The 20,584-nt window shown below is 41.1% G+C and overlaps 1 protein-coding gene across 4 annotated transcripts in view; it reads left to right on the forward strand.

Moving 5' to 3' along the window:
• Positions 1-711: 711 nt before the first annotated feature.
• Positions 712-20,584, forward strand: part of ATP8A1 (ATPase phospholipid transporting 8A1) — a 115,474-nt gene continuing 95,601 nt past the window's right edge. For 3 of the 4 annotated variants that reach the window (XM_064652933.1, XM_064652934.1, XM_064652932.1), the window contains exons 1-5: positions 712-969; positions 11,165-11,279; positions 13,088-13,187; positions 15,669-15,767; positions 20,322-20,367. In XM_064652933.1, coding sequence (XP_064509003.1) covers positions 921-969; positions 11,165-11,279; positions 13,088-13,187; positions 15,669-15,767; positions 20,322-20,367 — 409 coding nt within the window. In that variant the 5' untranslated portion in view covers positions 712-920. Of the gene's footprint in view, positions 970-11,164; positions 11,280-13,087; positions 13,188-15,668; positions 15,768-20,321; positions 20,368-20,584 lie in introns of those variants that run through there. The other variant, XM_064652935.1, reaches the window with a different exon arrangement.

Here is a 20,584-nt window from a genome sequence, read left to right on the forward strand (position 1 = left end):
GGCGAGAGTTTGGAGGCGGCCTGTCAAATAGAGCGCGACACCAACCCTCTCTTCCACGGAATGAGGGCTGTGGAGCACCGTTTCAAATTCCCTCTCTGAATGAACGCCTCCCGGCCCCCACCGAGCCCCTCGCTCCGTTTACACCTCTCTCAGCAGCGTACGAGACCGAGGGAGTGAAGGAACACGCTCTGCACATAATCAGGCCGGGCAGCTCTGCACGCTCCGCGCCGGGCCTGCTGCCCTCCGCCCCGCTGACCTGTCCAGCCCGAGCCGCCGGGCTGCGCACGCCTGGCGAGGCCCCCCTCGCCCCGCCCGGCCCCCGCTGCTCCCTCCCCCGGTCACGGGTCCCCGCCCGCCCCCGCAGCCGGAGGCACCGGCCGACCTTCCCCGGGGCTTCCCCCACCCGCCCCCAGGGCCGGGCAGCGGCCCAGGGCTCGGCGCGTTCCATTCCCCGCGCGCAAGGGGTGGGGGGCGCGTCGGAAACCCTTCGCCTCACTCCGTGAGCGGGACACAGAGCACCGTAGTGCCGGTGCCCGCTTAGGCGCAGCCACCCGGCAAACCCGAGCCCGGGGGAATGGGGAGATGGCGGCGGAGCGCCGCGGGACAAGAAGGCGGGGGGGGGGGGAGGAGTTGGTAGGTTCCGGAGGGGGCCGGCGAGCGCGGAGCGCGGGCGCCGCGGCTGTCAGTGAGCAGCGGCGCCGCCAGCGGGGAGAGGCGCTGCTGGGGCGAGCCCGGCGCCTCGGGCTGCAGGAGCCTCGGGCTGCAGGAGCCGCCGCCTCGGGCTGCCGGAGGAGCCGCCGCCGGGACTCGTAGCAGTCGCCCCGGACCTCGCTGAGCGCAGGGCGCGCTCCGGAGCGCGGCAGGTGCAGGGCGCGCTCTTGGAGGGAAGCGTCCGCGCCAACGCCCCTCGCCCGGCGACGATGCCGGCGGTGCAGAAAACCGTGTCCGAGATCCGCTCCCGCGCAGAGGGTAAGAGCCGCCCGCCTCTCCGCGCCCGCTGGGAGGGACGGGGGTTCCGGCCAGCATTCGGCTCGGACCCGCGGCGGGGTCTGCGCTGCCTGGCCGGGAGGGGGCGGCGGTACCCAGTGTGGTGGTGCTGCCGCCGCGGGGCTCCGCACCGCGGCCTCTGGTCGCGCCGTGCGCCCCCGGCGGGCACCGACCCCAGCGCTGGGGCGTGAACGGTGTCGGTGTTCGTGTTCTCCGGGAGGTCTCGTATTTATGGCTGTCGATGCCATAACTCGATGTCGATGCCCAGTGAGCCCCGGGCAGCGTTTTGCCCCTCGGTGATTGCAGCGTTTCGGGGCGAGCGGTGGTTTCCTTTTCCCCGGGGCTGCACAGCCCGCCCGCCCCGAGCGGCAGCGGTGGTTGACGACCTGGGGTCCTCGGCCCGGGAATAAGCTGGAATCCCTCTTTTGTGTGTAGGATGTACCTGTGCACTGATCATCAGAAATAAAGGTTTCTGATACAGGGTATGTGCCTGGAAGCTTCGTACCGTGCTGGTATCTCGTGCCTAAGTGAGAGAGTGGGATTGCTCAGCCTTCAGATAAGGACGTGTCAGCAGCTGCCTTGTGAAAAGAACCACTGCAATGAAATTACCATAAGATTTATTGCACGCAAAAGTAAAATTTGAAATCACGGACCCCAAAGCAGCAGCCTCTAGGGACAACACAGCAGTCTGTGATTTTTGATTGCTGTAGGTAACAGTAGCAGTGTCCCAGTAATGACACAACTTCCTGAGGCAGGTGTGCAGGGTTTATCCCCTAGTCTGAAAGTTCTCGCACTTAAATCGTACATCAGGTTGATTTTTTTTTTTTTCTTTGCTTGGCTGTATGAGGAGGCAAAAACTTTCTCCCTGTATCTTCTTTCAAACAAATGATTTTTTTTTTTTTTTAATACTAGAAAAAGCGGGAAGAAACATAGATTGCAAATAGGCTGTTAGCTTGATGTTCTTTTTGGTTTTACTGTGTTACATGCCTTCCTCCCCCAAAAGTAGGTTTGTAGGAGGTCTGGCTCTTCCTCTGCCTGGGAGATGTTAGCTGGCAAAGAAATAGAAGAATGCATTTTTGTAAGAAGAAAGGAAGAATGTACATCCTTCCAGGGATGCCTTTGAAATGTGTTTACAACCAGAGCACCCATCCTGCTATACTCACAGTGATTAGTAAATGCATATAATGGGACTAGTTAAATTTCCAATTTTTCAGTGCTTAATTTCAGTTCTTTTCCACTTATTCTTGTTCCAGACAGTTGGTTTTCACTACCAGCTGAACAGTGCGTAAATAAATTGGGAAAATTGATGCTCTTTTTAAAATGATCTAATTACAGGATTCTTAGTGATTATTGTGAGCAAATGTGGTGTTCCCTAAAGGTAACTGACTGAGATGTGCAATTGCAGTAAAAGGAAAAAAAAATAGTCCAGTGTATTTGTTCAAGGTTGAATGACTGTGAAACAGTTGAATACAGAATTTAAGAGGCTTCTGAAAAATACTTTCTTTAGGACTGAAAATAGATATGAAATGTCTTTTAAGAAACTTAACTTTTGCAAAATAATGTGATGGTTTTTCCATCCTACCAGTAGAGTTAGACTTACACTATACTTTACTATACATGATACTACTTGAAGAAAAATAGTTTAAAATCTGTTACTGTTTTCTTAATCTTATATTAATGTGACACTTACTAGCTCATTTTATTTATTTTTATTTAGTTTATTTATATATCATTCACAATGAAACCAACATCAATGAGTCTCTTCCTTTTTTCTTTTTGAGATAGATGGCTTCCAAGTCTAGTTAGTCCACACATTTGGACTATGTAGCTGGTATTTCTAAACAGTTCTTTGTAAGTAAATGTTACTGTTTTCTAAAAAGAGAACTTTAGCACTCTGCAATGTGGGTCTCATCCCTAGCATCTGATAGGGACATATGGGAACTGTAAACCCCTAGCTCTGGCCATCAAGCAAGTCTCTTAGATAAGCACTGTGCAAAGTGATGATAAGGCTGCTTTCAGAGAACTCCACCGAAGTTGTACCTACAGTGCAGAGGTTTTACTGGCAGTGTCTCTCTGTGTTCTTTGGAAGTCTCTGGTAATACTGTAATCACAAACAACAGCTTCCATGAGTGCTGTTATGGTGTGGACCACTCCTTAGAGTAGCCCGAGACTTGTGGGGATCTGACAGACAAGCTTAATATTACTTTCTTTATTCTAGAATTTTTGCATTGTATCTTTGAGATTAAAACCTCATTTTTCTCTCCTGTCACTGCAGCAACTGATTTCTGTTTCAGAGACCTTTTCCGTGGATCATGAACTACCTTATTAGGCTGGACTGTCTTGACATCATCTCAGAACTAATCTCGTTGTCACATGAAGAGATAGTAATACTTATCTTAGTAAAAGTCAACTGTTATGCTCAGATAAAAGAAATCAAGTCAAAACTGACAGAACGATGTGCCCATGTATCATACCAAAGAATTGGTCAACAGTTGCACAGAAGTATTGACACTGCAGTCTGTAAATGATTGCAAAATAAAAATGGTAGGTGTTCTAAGGTCTCTAAGACAACATGTTACCTGCATAGAGAAAATAATTGGAATAAAAAGGAACTGCTGATTGTAAGCCGTTCTTCCAAACCTCTGCAGGTTCTTCATGGCTGATAAAAGAGAACCAGGCACGCTTAGAATCTTGTTTTAATAGATTTTTGTGTCCGTTATCCCTGTTGCAAAGAACACCTGCTGCACACCATTAGCCTAGGAAATGCTACAGTTCCAAAGTGGTATGTGTATCAATAAAGTCTTACTCAAGGCACAGAGGATCTGGCCCTCTTAATCAAATTTAGGAAATTGGTGTCATGTATTCTGCAATTGCAAAACACATGGGGAATCTTTGAGTAGTGTGGCCTACATCAAGGTTTATTAAATACAGTAACTGACTGTGGGTATTTTAGCTATATATAGCTTCACAGTTAATATATGCATCTATTAAATAATATGAAATGGAGTAATTCGAAGCATTTTTTTTCTTTTGAGAGGTTCTGGGAGAGTGGAATTGTTCTTGGCAGTTCTTATTAGGTTTCTCCAAAGATTGAAGCATTAATCCTTTTGCTCTGTGTGTTGGTGGAGCTCAGTGAACTATATTAGGTCATTTAGAAAGGGTAGAGATTTGAGATGCCATCCTGCTGTCTACCAAAAACAGTAGGTAATAACTCGCTCTTCATGTTAGTGAAGGTAAAGGCCTGTACGAAAACAAGGTGAAGCTGAACTTGTGCAAGATGAGATGACTTTCACATGAAGAAGGAATGTGTTTCGAAATTCTGTACTAGTCATCAGATTGTCTTCATAAGACTATCTGGTTTTGTAGTGCCTAATATATCCTTAGGTGTTTCTATGCATGGTCTTGAGTATATAGCATTTTACTAGATGTAGTGGATAGAGCCTTCCCAAATCTTCGTTCGCGAAGCCTAGCCATGATGAGATGTAGTACTCATTATAGTCACTTCTGTCTGATTTTTTTCTGCCAAGTCTGTTTTGCAGACTATGTTGAGATCCCTATGTTCCACAACAGGGAAAAAACTTGGTCTGTTTTTTTCTAGAATAGGCTTAGCCATCTCAGCAGTACCAGCAGGCTCAAGCAGGTCATTTAAATTCCCTTCTGTGCTCTGACTCCTCAAAAGGACAGACTGATGGGTCTGGTTCCCATTGCCTGTTTTGTCACTGAAGGTCTGTCACGGTATTATAACAAATAACTCCAAAGGCATCTTCTTTTTCCCTCCCGGAACTGTGCCACATTTTCAGGAATAAGAGCTAGCAAACTGACCATCCTGATTTTGGCTGAGATAGAGTTAATTTTCTTCCTAGTAGCTAGTAGAGTGCTGTGTTTTGGATTTAGGATGAGAATAATGTTGATAACACACTGATGTTTTAGTTGTTGCTGAACAGTGCTTACACTACATCAAGGACTTGTCAGCATCTTGTACTGCCCTGCCAGGGAGGAGGCTGGGAGTTCACAAAAATTTGGGAGGAGACACAGCTGGGACAGCTGACCCCAACTGACCAAAGGGATATCCCATACATTTTGCATTATGCTGAACAATAAAACTGGGGGAGAGTTAGCTGGGGGCTGGCAGCAGTCGGCTGGGCATCGGTCAGCGGGAGGTGAGCAATTGTGCATCTCTTGTTTTATGTATTTTTTTTTTATTGCTATTATTATTTTCCAATCCTATTAGTCTATCTTTATCTCAGGTCACAAGTTTTATCTTTTTTCTGATTATTCCCATCACTGGGGGTAGGTGAGTGAGTGGCTGTGTGGTGTTTAGCTGACTGCCAGGTTAAACCACAGCACTTAGTTTAATTAGTGAGTTAAAATCGTTCTGGTTATTTTGGTGAGGGTTTTCTTTTCCCCCTCCCCCTTTATTTCCATATTACAGTCTATCTGTATGCACTTTTGTCCATTTCTTGTAATGAAAATGAGACTGTTTTAAGGAACGAAAGCTGAAAGGGTTAAACTATCCTACCTAAAAAAAAAAAAAAAATTGAGATATGGAAAATATTTGGACAGTGTTTACTCTTTAGAATTACTGTTGTGGTTTTACTAATTTGGAAACTTTAAATCAAAACTGGCCTAGGAAGAAACCCTGCAAATACTGTGTGTTGGAAGAGAGTTTCTTCTTCCAGATTTATTCTTGGAAACAAAATATGGTCTTCAATAGGCTCTCTTGTTGGAAGAAGCTCAAGTTGGTGTGGGGAATTTTTTTTGTTTATTTGTTTCATTGGTTACTTATTTATTTGGAGTTTGTTGTTGAAGATATTCTTTCGCTGGCAAAACTGAAAACATGTATTCTATGCAAAATACACATTTTTCTCTGAATATTTTTTCAGGTACAGCTTGTACCCTGGGAAATAATTACCCAGTCTCCATATTTTCAGAATTGACAACAATTCTGTTTCAAATTTTTTTCTTACCTTTTCCCACCCTTGCATATGATTTACCTCCGTTCTTTAATATTGAACAGATTGAAGGAAATTCTTAACCAAAACAAACCTCAGTTATTTATTGAGTGACTTTGAATTAAAGTTGTGGTGGTTTGTGCTTATCCATCAATAATTTCCAAATTCTGTGTCCTGCTAGCAAATAGCTTTCAGACTGCAGAACAAAATATTATGTATGGTCATTCTACATTATGCAACAGCTTTGTAAATGAACTTCTTGATTAGGGTAATAGTTGAAATCCTTTGATACTAAAGCACATTTTTAATTGGTTTTGGCCCTGTAGGGACATAAAATAATAAAATAATCAAATACATGAGCAGAAGGTCTGATTTTGAATATTAAGAGGGAATTAGTTTTGAAACTTCACATTTCTGCATAATAAATTGTCAGAGTAGTACGATGTCTTTGCGTTTCCTATTCTTTTTAAAGTTCTGTCTTGCAACTTTTTTCAAGTTAGATGCTTTTCTGTCAGTGGGGACACCTAAGAACATATGTCATAGAATCTTTTTGATAATTCAGCTGTGTGTTAAGTAACAGCTTAAATCTGATTGAATACTAACTGCTGCAAGCCACAGCAGAGGATTAAAAGTCTTGGAATATATTTGTTCTTCTTTCTGAATGGCAGATCTTACTAGTACAGCATCACAGTTCCTATCTGATCTGTGATAATTGCTGTTTTGCTAGTTATAAGACTTAAAAATTATTACTAAGAGTTACTTCAGAATTTGTTGTGACCTTAAATTGTTGCAGCTTTCAGGCCAAAATGAGTGATGCTACTTTTGATTTTAAGCCTTGGAGCAATGCTTTTCTTACAACTTAGTGCAATGAACAGACAAGAAGCAAGTTAGGTTGACATCAGTTTAATATCTCTAGTAATAACTGTGTAGTAATAACTACACTTTTTTTCTAAGAGATTAGAATGACTGCTTCATCTTGAGTTATTACTTTCATTCTTCACACAGATTTTTCATACTCAGAATTTTGTAATGACTGATGCTTTGCTGTTGTCTGTGCATGTGTTGTGGTCTTTTTATTCTTCCTGTCTTGATTCTGTAATTGAGGGTTTTATTTTGTTTGTCAACTTTCTGAACATTTGGGTAATGCTCTTCTATTGGCTTGGAACCTTTTAGTGGGTTACAGAAGGGCAACCAACTCTTTTTAATTCTTCCTGTGTGTTAAATGCATCCTTTTCAAATGCACCTTTATGAGAAGTGTAGCTACTTCCACCAAGGGATGATCTGATGAAATTTCCTTTCCATTTTCAATTTTGAGTCTGCTTTTATTTTTCCCTGTGGTTACTTGTAGGCAATATTTTTATGACAGGCCTGCTTCTGCTTATTTGATTAATAGGCGGAGTTCATACAAGTTCATAGAATCATAGTATACTCTGCATTGGAAGGGTTGGAAGGGACCCACAAGGATCATCAAAGTCCAACTCCTGGCCCAGCACAGGACAACCCCAACAATCACACCATGCATCTGAGGAGCATTGTCCAAATACTTCTTGAACTCTGTCAGGCTTGATACTGTGACCATTTCCCTGGGGAGCCTGTTCCAGTGCCCAACCACCATCTGAGTAAAGAACTTTTTCCTAAAACCCAACCTAAACTTACCCTGACTCAGCTTCGTGCTGTTCCCTCAGGTCCTATCACTGATCAACAGACAGAAGAGATCAGTGCCTGCCCCTCACAAGGAAGTTGTAGACTGCATTGAGGTCTCCCCTCAGTCTCCTCTTCTCCAGTCTGAACAGACCAAGTGACCCCAGCCACTCCTTTATGGCTTCCCCTCTAGACCCTTCACTATCTTTGTGGTCCTCCTTTGGGTGATTTCACACAAACAGGGAAGAAAATGTCATCTTCTAGATACTGAGCTTTGTGTGTCAGTCAAGTCTGTGGGTACTCTAGTGAATATATTCTAAAGAGTAGGTAGGGAGGTGATGGGATATGTGTAACCTTGAAAACTTTCAAGGTAGCATAACACCTGGGGCAGGAGGGCTGGTTTTGCTAAAGCTGCAGAGTATAGAAGGCTAAGCATGAAGCTCAGAACTTAACTCCTAAGATTGCTTTTTAGATGAAAATTGAAAAAAATTAATTCAAGGCAGTAGGAGGGGAGATAGTGAATGTTTATGAAGTTCCTCAACACCTCTTTGCTGTCATATTGATTAAAGAAAAAATAAATGTCATAATACAGAGATATGAAAATACATGTCTATAGTTTGGCAGTCTTTTTAACAAACAGGTAGTAGATAGTGCTTAATGCCTGCTAACATTTGGTTTAACTCTATTTCTACCAGTTTCCAAGGCCTATACTGGCATCAGTTTTTAAATGAATGCTTTAAAATTAAAGTTGTACATTCTACAAATGCGCAAACTCTCCTTATTTCCTGGGCTTGATCAGGTTACATTGGTACTTTAGACACAATAGTTTCCAACTTTTCCACCTAAGTACTCTCACAGGAACCATGTCTTGTGTTTGCTCCCTGATGGAGCAACTGGGCAATGAGTGTACTGTACTCAGAATGAAGGTATGCTCACCTTCATTCAACTAGAAACCAAATTGTCTTAAAGGTGTACCTGTATCGATTTCTCTTACAGGGATATTTATTTATGGAACTGTGTACTGGCGGTTGTGCAAAGCCAGTTGTATGATGATTGTCACCCTAAGGAGAGGTAATGACAAGGACAGGAAATGGTCTGCTACATGCACCTGTGTGGTTCCTTGAGTCAAGGAGTGTTGTGTGGGCAGCTGTTCAGGTGGGCCAGTCTGTTAGGCTGGCTGCCCTTCCTCTGAAGAAACTTCTTGAGATACTGAATACTTCTTGATATACTGAAATTTGAATAGAAGTGTGTTGGATGTGTGCCTTTCATTGGGTGAATTGAAAGGAAAAAAATAGAGAAATTGCAGTGGGTGAATGTAGTAGTGTGGATTTCCTCTCTCATAATAGAGTCTGTGCGTTTTGAGTGGCAAATGGCATTAAATTAGAAGTTTTTCTGAGCCTTTGCACAATGTGTGGAGACTTGATCTTGCAAGTTAGTGTTTGAAATGTATGTTCTGGGTATAATAGGTAAGAGGCAATGTAGTGGGCCAGTGAACTGGAGGACAGCTTGGATTTTGCATAACCTGTTTGTAAGATTTATAGAACGTGCTAGAAATAAGCTTGAATTTTTCAGGTACAACCTCAGTTATCCTTGACATGCTATACATTCTAATGTATTAAGTTGCATTATAACAGAGGTTTTTTTCCTGTGTCTTCTCATTTGGCATACAGAATGAACAGTGTTTATTTAATAATCAGCTATTACACACACAGATTATTGGTATCACATTAAAACTTTATGGTGACTGGTTTATGCCATACCTGTTTTTACTGTACAAGCTCCAGCCTGAATAGACTGCTTACGCCTGTTATCTTCAGTGTAATGGCTGAGTGGTTGATAAAACGTTAGTGAAAAGCCTTGAGACAGAAGAATACTTTGCTATCCTCCTTTACAGATGAAAGTTGGGATGCAGGTTGGCACAAGATTCCTCAGCATCTGTAGAAGAATATGCACAAAGCTCAGCTTTCACTGGCTAGTGGAGGCAAGTGCTGGGAATGTCAGTGAGTCTAATAATACTATTTCGAGTTAGGCACACACAAAATTAATATAGTGATGTCACTTCTTTGGGAATAATCTGGCTAATGTCATGAAGAAAATTTGTAGCAAGTAAAGGAATGGTATCTCATTAACCAATGACACCACCCAATTTAGAGGCCACAGCTTCCAGGAATCATGTCCTTCCAGCTCCAGACTGATCCATCACAGTGAGCAAGAAATCAAGCAGAGGTGGCAGTAGGACTGCATGAAGCAAGGCATTTGATACTGTCCCACACAACAGCCTTGTCTCTAAACTGAAGAGATATGGATTTGATGAATCGACTTCTTGGTGGATAAAAAAATTGGGTAGATGGTTGCTCCCTTAGGAGTTGCAGTCAATGGCTCAGTGGAAAGCAGTGACAAGTGGTATTCCTTGGGTTGGTATCGGGACTGACACTTTTTAACATCTTTATCAGCAACATGGACTGTGGGACTCAGTGCCCCCTCAGCAAGTTTGCCCACTACACCAGCCTGAGTGGTGTGGTTGACATGCTGGAGGGAAGGGTTGCAATCCAAAGGGATCTTAACAGGCTTGGGAGGTGGGCCTGTGCGGACCTCATAAATTTCCACAAGGTCTTAAACTGAAGGAAGGAAGGTTTAAATTAGGTGTGAGGAAGAAATTCTTTACTATAGTGGTGGTAAGGCACTGAACCCATGCCCAGAGAAGATGTGGACTCCCTATCCCTGGAAGTGTTCAAGACCAGGTTGGATAGGGCTCTGAGTAACGTGATCTACTGGAAGGTTCCCTGCCCATGGCAGGAGAGTTGGAACTACGTGATCTTTAAGGTTCCTTCCAACCCAAACCATTCTATGATTCTGTGAATTAGCAAGGAGTCCCTGACAAAACTCAAACATAAAGGGAACATACAAGAGGTGAAAGCAGGGACAGATGGCTGTAGAGGAATAGGGAGGATAGGTTTAGCTAGCAAAGTCAGAGCCCACCTGGGGTTTAATCTTGTGAGTGGCTTGTAGAAGCCCTTCTTGTTGTTCAGATGTAACAGCAGGAGATGATGACTGTGGGAAACATGGGCCTGCAGGGTGAATGTGGCAAGAGAAGAAACTTGGAAACAAAGGACACAGTCTTCTCACCTTTAGTTTCTTGATAAGATCAGCCTTCAGGATCCACAGGTTACTGATATCAATTGAAAAGTTTGAAACAAGAAAGGCTTATCTTGGTGGAGGAGGACCAGGTTAGGGAACACTTAAACAAACTGGCAATACATGAGTCTGTGGGATTTGATAAGATGCAATCGTGAGCGGAGGGATGTGCCCTCTCTCATGAGACTGAGCTGGCAGGTCTCACTATTGGGCCACTCTCAGTTATCTTTGTGAGGTAAGGATTGCAGGGGTGGAGGGTGTAGGTTTTTACTAAGCCTCTTGACTATATTTGGAAAAACTTTTATGTTTTTTTCAGAGGTCTTTACTTGTGAGAAATGCAAATACATTGAGTTCACATTTGCAATAGATGTCTTTTTTGTGTCCTGAACTGCCTTGAATCTTGTGTATTTAAATTTCTTTATATGTTAAATCATGCTGTGTTTTTACAGGCTATGAGAAGACAGAGGATGTTTCAGAAAAAACTTCCCTAGCTGATCAAGAGGAAGTGAGAACTATATTCATCAATCAGCCCCAGCTAACCAAATTCTGCAACAATCATGTCAGGTATTAACAAAAACACTGGAACACTGCATGTTTCATAACAAAACCAAAAAGATTCTGTTTATTCCACTTCTGTCATTTCCTCTGACCACTAATTGCAATCTTAGACTCTGACGGGGTGAGTGAAGTGAAATGAGGAGACAAGTAGAGCTGTTTCACTCACAAACCTGACCTTCTGAATTTTTAAGAATGTGGTGGGGGAGGTATGGATGTTTTACAGCTGCACCATCAGCATGTCCCTGGAGGACAGTTTATTTCTTTGGGTTTCTGTTCAGTTCATCTTTGAACATATTCATTGTAGCTGAATTCCAATGCAAATGTACTGCACTTAAACACAGCATTGTTTGTGCTTTGGAAACGCTTGTCTTTTTCAGTCAGCCAGTTACAAAGATGCTGTGGTTGCTTATGAAACTAGTTTTGAATTTAAAGTTCAGGCTTTAGGGGCTCTGCTGATGGTTTATGTTGTGGTTTTTTTGTTTGCTTTTGATGAATTTTAACTCATACACTAAATACTCATAAGTAATATAAGTTCAGATCTGATAACATTCTCAGTTCTGTTGTTAAAATTCAAAGGAAATGAATGGCAAAAATATCTGTGTCCCAAGTAGGTGTGTTTTCTGAAGGTACCTTTGATAATGTGCAGAAATTTTGTAGACATGGAGAATAATGTGATGGGATTTTCCATGACCTTGAGAAACTTTATAATGCTGTTTGGTGCTGTATACAACTTGTCTTTTCTGTCTTTTGCTTTGTTACTTGACTGTGTTGAGCTGTTTTGCAGGATACATTCGTTCCCTCTTTAAATTGACTGTTTTATGCAAAGTTAAACTAAATGTTACTGACTTAATTTTTATAAGTTAAAATATTCTTACACGTTTTTTACTCATAAGTTTTTGGCATGTTACTTTCACATTTATTGTTTTACGACCTTAGACCGTGGCAATCTGTTCTTAAACAGATGTAAGGCTGACAAAGACCTGGGAACTCAAGCATTTTGTGATGATGACTTAGCAAAGATTGTTACCCTAGGATAAATTATATTCTCTTCTTCCAGGCTAGCTAAACCACACTTAATATCCAATATTTGTCAGTTTAAAATAAAAAAGCAAACTTTCCATTCAGTGAAGGGTACAAGTTATGTATTTTAACTGATTTTTTAACTTAAATTATTTCTTAAATGCACCATTTCAAGTTAGTTGATCCTGTTATTAGGTTTTTTGCATTGCGTCATGCAAACTCATACCCAGCACAGAAACTCCACATCTCCTCAATCTTGACTTTGCACCCTCCTTGTTACACTTGTTACACCTCTTTCCCCAACAATTTTGTCTGATCTGGAGCCACTGTGCAGTTGCCAGCCATAACCCTCAGGGCAGGGTCCTTGTCCAGACGAGGTAGGTAGGTGCCTGCCCTGCCAGCACCCTCAGCAGGGGCAGTGTAATTGCTTGACTCCTAACAAACCTTTATTTTTTTTTTCTCTCCTTTTTGCCTGTAACTGAAGGGCAGCAGAGCTTGACTGCTTCCCATGGAGCAGGCTGAGATGAGGAGAGACCTTCTTACCTTAACAGGGCAGCTCATGACAGTCTCTGTGGGTGGCAGGAGCTTCCCTGGGTGAGCCGGTTCATGGACATCTGCAGGATGTCACTGTGGAAGTCATTTAGTTTCACTTTAGCCAAAACAAATGTTTTTAGCACAGGAATCACGGAATCTTCTGTTTCATTTGAAAGCTTGTGTAACTGATAGGAAAAGAGTACATTTGAAGAAATTTTTGTACTGTAATAAAAGCATGTGTTTTTGTCTCTTTCTCTCAGCACTGCAAAGTACAACATAATCACATTCCTGCCAAGGTTCCTTTATTCCCAGTTCAGAAGAGCTGCTAATGCATTTTTTCTTTTTATTGCATTACTTCAGGTAAGATCAACAATAAGATTCTAATGTTTTAAACTTGCTAAGAGAGCATTTATACCATAGACAATGTTTTACAGAGATACTGAGATTCCTGTACCATTCTTTCTGAGCTAGCTGGCCTCTCAGAATAGCTGTATTGTATAGATGTACCTTTAATAAATGTTTGGGTTTATGGTTTATTTACTCCTTGGAGATAAAAAAAGGCACACAAAGATTTTTCTGTAAAACAGTTTAAGTGTAGCTGAAATACTATCAGGTGAAAAAGACTGTTATAACAGGAAAATTCTATTTAAAAATATCTGGCATACACAGAAAACTGCTACCTGTAGTTGGCATTTCTTCTGATGGAGGGCCTAAAAACCTGAACTTGATGAATTTTAATCCTGTAGACTGTTTTGAGGGACAGGAATTGCAGCTGAGAAATGATCATTTATTCTTAGAGATAAGGATTGAAATTGAGGCTGGGCAAAGAAACCCATTTGTGGGGTCCAGTACTGTAGCAGCTATTTCCCATGTACCAGCTGGTCAGTGTACTAGCTAGTAGGGAAGTACACAGTCTTTTCTGTACCACCACTGTAGCTTCATTAAGTGTGTTTGTAAAGTGCAATGCCTGATCCAGCTTACTGGGACTTTTTTGAAGTACCTAAGATTTTGCACATCTATCAGAATATTTTAATTTTGTAGTAGTTCAAGTTGATAAAGTGGATTGTGGTTTTTTTTACACTATTCTTTGGATGCATTAGTTGATAATGAATCAAAATTTAACTGTGGTCAGGTGCACTCATAATTACCATTGACTAGTTCTGCATTTCAGACATGTTTGATAAAAACACATTTTCTGCATAATTTCTAATGCATTTTTTAGAATGTGTTGGTTTGTTGGTTGTGAAGGTCATTGTGTAAGGGATCGATGTATAAAAAAAATATTACTGAAAAATGACACGTAAACTACCATGTGTACTTTTTTCCCCCTCACTTCAGATGTTTCTGTAAGTGAAAGTTGCTTCTGCTTTAAGTGCTTGGGGCAGTTTCTTAGGATACATCTGCACAAGTAGCTTACACTGTTTTCTAGGGGGGAAGAAGGTTCAGGGTTTCATTAGGTTTTTCTGCCTGTGAGCCTGTGGCTTCTAAATAAACATCTGCTAACCCCATCTGGCATCTCAGGCTAATCCAGTGGTCCAGCACAGTTCCTAGTGGTGCCACTGTGCACCTCAAGCTAATGACACAAAATATGAGGTTTCAGAAGCTGTTTGAGACTTGGCATGACTGGGTGAGAGGCTGGCAGGTAGCTGTTGGGAGTGTTAGGAACTGGAATGTTAGGACTTTCAAGCCCACTTTCTTGTGTCAGGCTATCAGTGAGACCGCGGTGTCGGGAGAAAGGGATAGGGGGTGATGGAATCAGAGTACAGGCTGGTGACCCTTTTGCTTTAGTATTTTGCATGGAAAATAACATGCAATTGGAATGGGAGTTTGGACATACATATAGGGAGGAATGAAGAGATAGGAATAGCTGAAGTGATAGATCCCTTTCCTTTGTAGCCAACACATAGGCACTTGCCCAACAGTAACTTCCTGCCCCATTTCCACTTAATTCCTTGAAAAATGTGGTCTGGAGCATACATACATATGCTATGTATGTATAACATCCTGTTTTCTTTCAGAAGTACAATGTGGTGGTAGCAAAAAGAAATGTATATAATTCGTAAATAACATTGGCTGTTTTTCAGGCCATTTTATGGTAAATTGAGTATGTCTTCTAACTGCATTGAGGCACCACTAGTTAGTGAACTCTTCTTGCGGAGTTCTCATTGTCATCACACTGCATTACCCATTATAAGTCTGTTAAGACAGCAATCCATTCAACTATCCATGTTGCCATTAAGAACTCTAGTCAGTATAAAAATAATTATAGATAAGCATCCGTGTATATCGTATAAGTAGCTGTATTGTCTCATCATTTATTTTAAAGTATACAGTCGCTTGCATCATCTGTGGCCATACCTTCATAACAAAAATGGGTTTTTTACAGTAGACTGGCAGAAAGCAGCTATTTGAAATTTGTCAGTTAATATCTATTATGATACAAAATATGTCATAAGATATTATAACTGTAAAGAAGCAAATATACCTTGGACTAGCATCCACTCTAACAAAAATCTAAATTGACAAAATTAGTTGTGTTTTGTAAATAACTATTTTCATTTAATTTGAAACACAGAAAAGGAAGGTGAATTATCTACAAACACTAAAACCTCTGGAAATAGTGCCATTGAACACTGTACTATTTAAAATTCAAATGTTCTTCTATTGTATCAGCTGCTTTTGAATTGAAGACAGTAAACTTCTCTTGGAAATAATCAGCACCATGTCTAAAAGTGAATTCTCTTGTCATTATTTGCTCAGGAAGTGCTGCTTCTTGTATTAAAAATGTGTTTTCAACCAGCAGTGCAAAAAATTTTTTTCTTTCTCTTTTGTTTTTAATAGCAAATACCAGATGTATCACCAACAGGCCGCTACACAACATTGGTTCCTCTTTTATTTATTTTAGCTGTAGCTGCAGTGAAGGAGATAATAGAGGATATTGTAAGTATTTAATAGCAATATTTTTAAATAGTTTTCATGTTTTTCATTTATAATATTGGAGAAATTTTACTACATAATTCTGTGTTGACCTATTCTTGCCTTCTGGATGCTTTTGAAAGCTTCTGAAGGTACTTACTTCCGAAGATGAAATCTTAGAAATATGGTGTTACAATTCAGAAGTGTGTTTACTGTATATAAAAGTGGCAATAGCGTGACAAAACAGTGACTGTTGTGTTTATTATATAGATTGCTTCTAGTGAAATAGTTTTTATTAATGAAGTACAAGCATATTTTTAAAGTGTGAACTAGAACCAAAGACTCCACAGAACCCAGTCAAGTGCAGAATACTGCCAATTTTCTATCAAGCAAGGACTCTGCTAAAAGAAGATTGGAAGCTACTGACTTCATCTCAAGTGGAATCTATTTTAAAACCAAATAACTGTTAAATATTTATTTGGTTAGAAAATTATTTTTTTTCCTTCCTCCATGAGCAAAGTCCTTTACTCCCACTATTTATACTTGTGAGACAGATTTTAACTCATTCTGTGAAGGAGAGACTAGACTAACGTTTACAGAATAATTCTGAGAACTTCTGGCTTTAGTCATTGAAGAAGGTAGGATTAAAAAATCTTTCCAGAATACTTTTTTAAATCTTCACTTAAGGTGCCTTTCAAAAATAGATAAGCCATCTGGAATTCTGTTGAGGATCCAGGATGTTGCACAGTCTCAAGCAGCTTCACTTGTCCTCCTGTGGTCCTTTGACCTTGGCTGGACACCAGGTACCCACCAAAGCCACTCTATCACTCTCCTCTGAAACTGGACAGGGGTGAGAAAATACATTAAAAGACTCATGGGCTGAAATAAGGACAGGGGGAGATCACTCACCAGTGACTGTCCTGGGCAAATCAGACTCAAAATGAGGAAACTAGTTGAATTTAGTACTAATCAAAATCAGAGCAGGATAATGAGAAGTAAAACAAATCTTAAAAACTTCTTCCTCCCCCCCCCGCCCACACCGCCCTCCCTCCTGGGCTTAATTTTATTCCGGATTCTCTACCTCCTTGCTCCCCAGCAGCTCAAGGAGACAGTCCATCACATGTTGTTTCTGCCACTACTTCCTCCTCAGGGAGAGGAGTCATTCCCCTGCTCCAACATGGGGTACCTCCCAGGGGAGACAGTCCTCCACAAACTTCTCCAGCCTGAGTCCTTCCCACAGGCTGCAGTTCTTCACAAACTGCTCCAGCATAGGTCCCTTCCCACAGGGTACAGTCCTTCAGAAAGAGGCTGCTCAGCATGGGTGCCCCACAGGGTCACAAGTCCACCAGGAGACCTGTGTGGGCTCCTCTCTTGATAAGGCCACAGGTCCTGCCAGGAGCCTGCTCCAGCGTGGACTTCCTACAGGGTCACAGCCTTCTTTCGGCATCCACCTGCTCTGGCACAGGTCTTCTTCATGGGCTGCAGGTGGATCTCTGCACCCTTGTGGACCTCCATTGGCTGCAGGGACACAGCTGCTTCACCATGGTCTTCACCACAGGATGCAGGGGGATCTTTGCTCCAGCGTCTGGAACACCTCCTCCCCCTCCTTGTGCACTGACTTTGGTTGTTTCTCTCCCATATTCTTACTCCACTCTTCTCTGGCCATAACTTCTTCTGCACAATAACTTTTTTTTCATTCTTAAATACATTGTCTCAGAGGCTTTACTGCCATTGTTGATGGGCTCAGCCTTGACCAGTGTCAAGTCCGTCCTGGATCCTGATGGCATTGGCTCTGTCAGACATGGGGGAAGCTTCTGGCAGCCTCTCACAGAAGCCACCCCTGTAGCCCCACTGCTACCAGAACCTTACCACGTAAAGTCAGTACACCGGATGGCTTTTTATTTCCCAACAAAGTAATTCTTAGACCTTTCTAAAAAGTGTCCTTTAGCTTGCTACTAAAATTACAATGTTTCACTTTATTGTGTTTAGAAAAATAGTAATCTATTTGGTTTAATATATTTTGATGAATGAGTACAGGTCACTCGTGTAGTTTTTGAAGTTTTAAAAATGGATTTTCCCCAGCTGTCAAATCCAGGTCCAAGCATCTCTTTATTTCTAAAGTCATATGCATAAAATCCTTAGTTTTCCTGTTGTGACTTTGCATGGTTTTGTAGACAGCAAGAGGAAAAGGCCTGCTCAGTTCCCATTTCTCTGGTCTGCTGCAATTTACTGTTAGTCTTTCGTGTCTTGGTCCTAAGTGTGATCTGCTGACTCCTGGTGGCCTAGAACAGACATGAAATGCTGATCCTTGTTAGGGAAGTGCCTCCACCTATGCCAGGCTTCCTAGGCTCTTTCCAGTCAATTCTTCTTGCATTGAATGAAAACTTTAAAAGAGCTGGGACATTGTCAACATGGAAGTGTTCATTCTTACTTATTTTATTTTGAGGGGGGAGAAAGGAAATTCAATCGCTGTTTCACTTCATACAAAAGGTGTTGGGATTTTCTGAGTACCTTCCTGTCCTCTCTCCACAAAAAGCATATGATGGAACCTACCTATCTAACTTGGTTAAAATAACTGAATCTTTTAGTTGATGTCTTTTGTATCTAAGGAATTAGTCTTGATGATTTGCCAAATCACTCTAGATGCCAAGAATTTCTTTATCTGCTTTTGTTCTGTTTTGGTTCTGCAGGTATGTTGTGAGGAGGACAAGGCATTAGACATATAATATGGCAAAGTGCCCTGTCCACAGAGGAGTAACATTCCTGTTTGTGGGCTGTTCTCTTGAGTTTTGGAAAGGGTTGCAGGTAGCATAGTCTTTCCCTGCACACAAATAGTAAGCTCCCTGAGAGCATTGTATTTGTTGCATTTGAGCAGAATTACAATGTATGGGCAGAAACATGATCAAGAGGAAGAATGTGGAGCTGGAAAGGAGGTTTGAAATGGATAGTGGCTGGTCACATGCTGCCTTTCTTGCTGATACAGTCCACTCAGTCTTTTCCTCAGCTACGTCTGTGAATTGATGGTAGGTAAGGTACAGGCACCTGGGTTCTATCAAGCTCCTGGGTCATAGAGTTGAGTGGTCCTGCAAGACACAATGAGGTTTCCATTAAATATTTTTCTTCTACTTGTCATTTCTAGTTTTTGCTCTCCTATAGTCAGCTTCTCCTTAAATACCTTTGTTGCTTTCTCTTTACATAAACAAAACCCCGTTTGAAAAAAAACCATAAAATCAATTCATGTTCTTTCAGATATTTTTAACCATTCTGCTGTTAATGCTTACAGACTTACACCATCTGTCAGTGTCTAGGCAAATATAAAACTGAGGCTGCTGCTACTGTACAAAGTGTCCTTTTTAAAACTATCTCATCCAGTCGCTTTTCTTTTGTCATTTATTTCTACCATCTGCTCTTTGCAACATGAAGTGTGTGGTTTGGTGCGGTGGTGGGGCAAGACAGGGATCAATCAGAATTAGTGGGTTTTGCATATATCAGCTAAACCAATAAAGTTCTCATTACCAAATAGAGATACCTAAGAGCGAGACAGCTTTACTGTTTTTTCCTGGGAAAGCTGACCACTTGCTGCATAGTAAAAAAAAAAAAATCAGCATTTTCCCTTAACCTTTACTTTTCGTTATCTCTCTGTTTCTTTGCACAGTGAGATATCTAGGATCTCCGGGAATAGTAATCTTCATCTAATATTAAAGCTTCTGGATAGGAACCCTATATATTGATATCAATAAATATACTTATCAAATAAGACTTTTAGCTCAAGAACCAAATGTTTCTTTTTTTGGAATGAAATCCCAGGAAGAAAAAGATGTTAGCAAAAGACATTATTCATGAACAGCATGTGTTTCCCATATATGCTTCAAAAGTGCTAGCAAAATTTGTGACATGCAGTGCTAGATTGTCGGATGTTTCCAGTGATTTTCACCCATCATGACTCAGAAAGCAACTGACATTAAACTGTTACTTTTCAAACTGGAGGAGATTTACCCTATGGGCAAATAAACATCTGCTTTGGTCAAGTTATACTTTCCCACTGATCAAGGGTAATATATCTGTTCAGTCAGACATGTTTTTGAAAGGAGAATCTGTTGATAATCTGTGAAAATCTAGTAAAAAAATAATACTTCAACTTTGCAAAGTGATAAGGTGGCCTTCTAAGAGGTGATAATTTAGAGTCATGTCAGTATTTTATTAGCAATAAATTTCTCAAGTAGATTGACTTATTTTTCTTTCAATTTACAAGATTGCTTCTGATTTTGTATTTCAAAGGCATGAATTCTGTACTTCTGTTCAAAAAGCCTACCTACACCAATTAATTATATTTAAATTAATTTTCCAAAACACTTGATTAGATAGTGATTGCACACTTGAGAGGGCATTCTAGTACAACACAATTAGTCTGGAACAGGGTGTGACTTTCCTGTTGATCATAACTATGCAAGTAATTAATAGTTTAGTTGGTTTACTGAGTAGAAGAGTGGGAGGGGTAATAGATGGGGGTTTTATTGAAAGTGTGAAAGCTTTATTTTATCAACAGAAGTCTTTAACCACTGTGCATTTTTGATTTAGAAAAGGCATAAAGCTGATAATGCGGTGAACAAGAAAGAAACTCAAGGTAGGAAATTTTTTAACCTTTTTAAGGGGGTGTTGAATTTTTGCAAATGGTAGTAATGTAATTTGCACTGCTGACAGGTAATTGAATGGCAGATTGCATATGCAGATTGCTTCAAAATTTGGAATGTAAACAGCAGTGACATTAGCCCCACAAAATAAAATATGTTCTGGATTAGGGTGAGAGGTTCCTAAGAAACTTGGACATTTACTCATTTAGC

This window comes from Pseudopipra pipra, chromosome 4 (assembly GCF_036250125.1).
Source record: "Pseudopipra pipra isolate bDixPip1 chromosome 4, bDixPip1.hap1, whole genome shotgun sequence".
Lineage (NCBI taxonomy): Eukaryota > Metazoa > Chordata > Aves > Passeriformes > Pipridae > Pseudopipra > Pseudopipra pipra.